Source organism: Gadus macrocephalus, chromosome 13 (genome assembly GCF_031168955.1).
Source record: "Gadus macrocephalus chromosome 13, ASM3116895v1".
NCBI lineage: Eukaryota > Metazoa > Chordata > Actinopteri > Gadiformes > Gadidae > Gadus > Gadus macrocephalus.
Window position 1 is genome coordinate 15750913 of NC_082394.1, and position 1141 is coordinate 15752053.

At 40.5% G+C, this 1141-nt stretch overlaps 1 protein-coding gene across 2 annotated transcripts in view; it reads right to left on the reverse strand.

The window, feature by feature from the left end:
• The window catches only part of sulf2a (sulfatase 2a), a 13072-nt gene extending 12285 nt beyond the window's left edge, over positions 1 to 787 (reverse strand). For both annotated transcript variants that reach the window (XM_060068721.1, XM_060068720.1), the window contains exon 1: positions 558 to 787. In XM_060068721.1, coding sequence (XP_059924704.1) covers positions 558 to 772 — 215 coding nt within the window. In that variant the 5' untranslated portion in view covers positions 773 to 787. The remainder of the gene's footprint in view (positions 1 to 557) is intronic.
• Positions 788 to 1141: the final 354 nt, after the last annotated feature.

The following is a 1141-nucleotide window of genomic DNA, read 5'->3' on the forward strand; positions in this document are numbered from 1 at the left end:
ATGGTACAAATTAACAGAGCTCATTACAGCAATATAACTAATGTGAACACAAGATAGGGGAAAATAGGGACTTTGAATTGGCCCTATATGTAAATAAGCCATGCTGCTCAGATGTAAATGAATTATTACCTACAGCTGAAAATGAATGGAAACATGAATTACTCACATAACAGCGGAGAAACCAATGAGGCTTAATTTGTTTATTTTTAATTGTGTCTACTTGTATGATTTAGTATTGTCCACCGTATGCAAAATTACACAAATGAAAGTCTTCTGAAGAGACCCAGCAGCTGGCATTGGGACTCAGGGATAGTGTCCTGACCTAACCCTCTTGGTCATTTCAAAATAAAAGTTCCTCTTATCGCGTTCATCCATTTAAAATGTATCCAATTAAATCCAGGGACTGTGTCAGAGAGGTTAACAATTTCTAAGATATTAGGATAAAAGGATTTACATTTTAGTTCCTTAATTCAACCTGTAACAATGTATTTACCTGTGTAAAATGCATTACTTCTGGTGAGTGATGGATGTGTTCACAGTGTGAGCGGCTCTCTTACATGTGCTGCGATGCGTTGGGGAAGGCGGTGCTGTACTGCGGCGCTGAGTCCTCCGGGCCATGGGGGGCAGCGTGGCTCATCACCATCAGCACTGGCCGGTGGGGGTACATCTTCTTGGAGGTGCGGAAGTAGTTGATGCTGTCCCTGGTGATGAGGTCTGTCAGGTAGTCCTGGGAAGGGAAGAGAAACACATGAATATACTCGTATCGACGCATACCGAGACAGACAAAACATCACGCTTGTCAGTAGGAAATAGAAACAAAGAAAGAGCAAGAGGATTAAACAGGGATTAAAATAAACTCAACAGGGCTCAGTCTTAATGTCTTTATATCTATCTATCAACTAAATAAATTCCTGAAAATACTTTATGTGAATTTAAATGTTCCACTCATTTACATTTACATTTAGGGCATTTAGCAGACGCTTTTATCCAAAGCGATTTACCATAAGTACATTTGTCATCCTTCCTGTCGGTACAGTAAGGATGGAACCAAGCCCCAACATACGCTGGGTTAACCAATTACCCATGCACAACAAAGCCAGCTAGGATAAGATGCTCCACAACTAAGTACTATTTTTGAGTG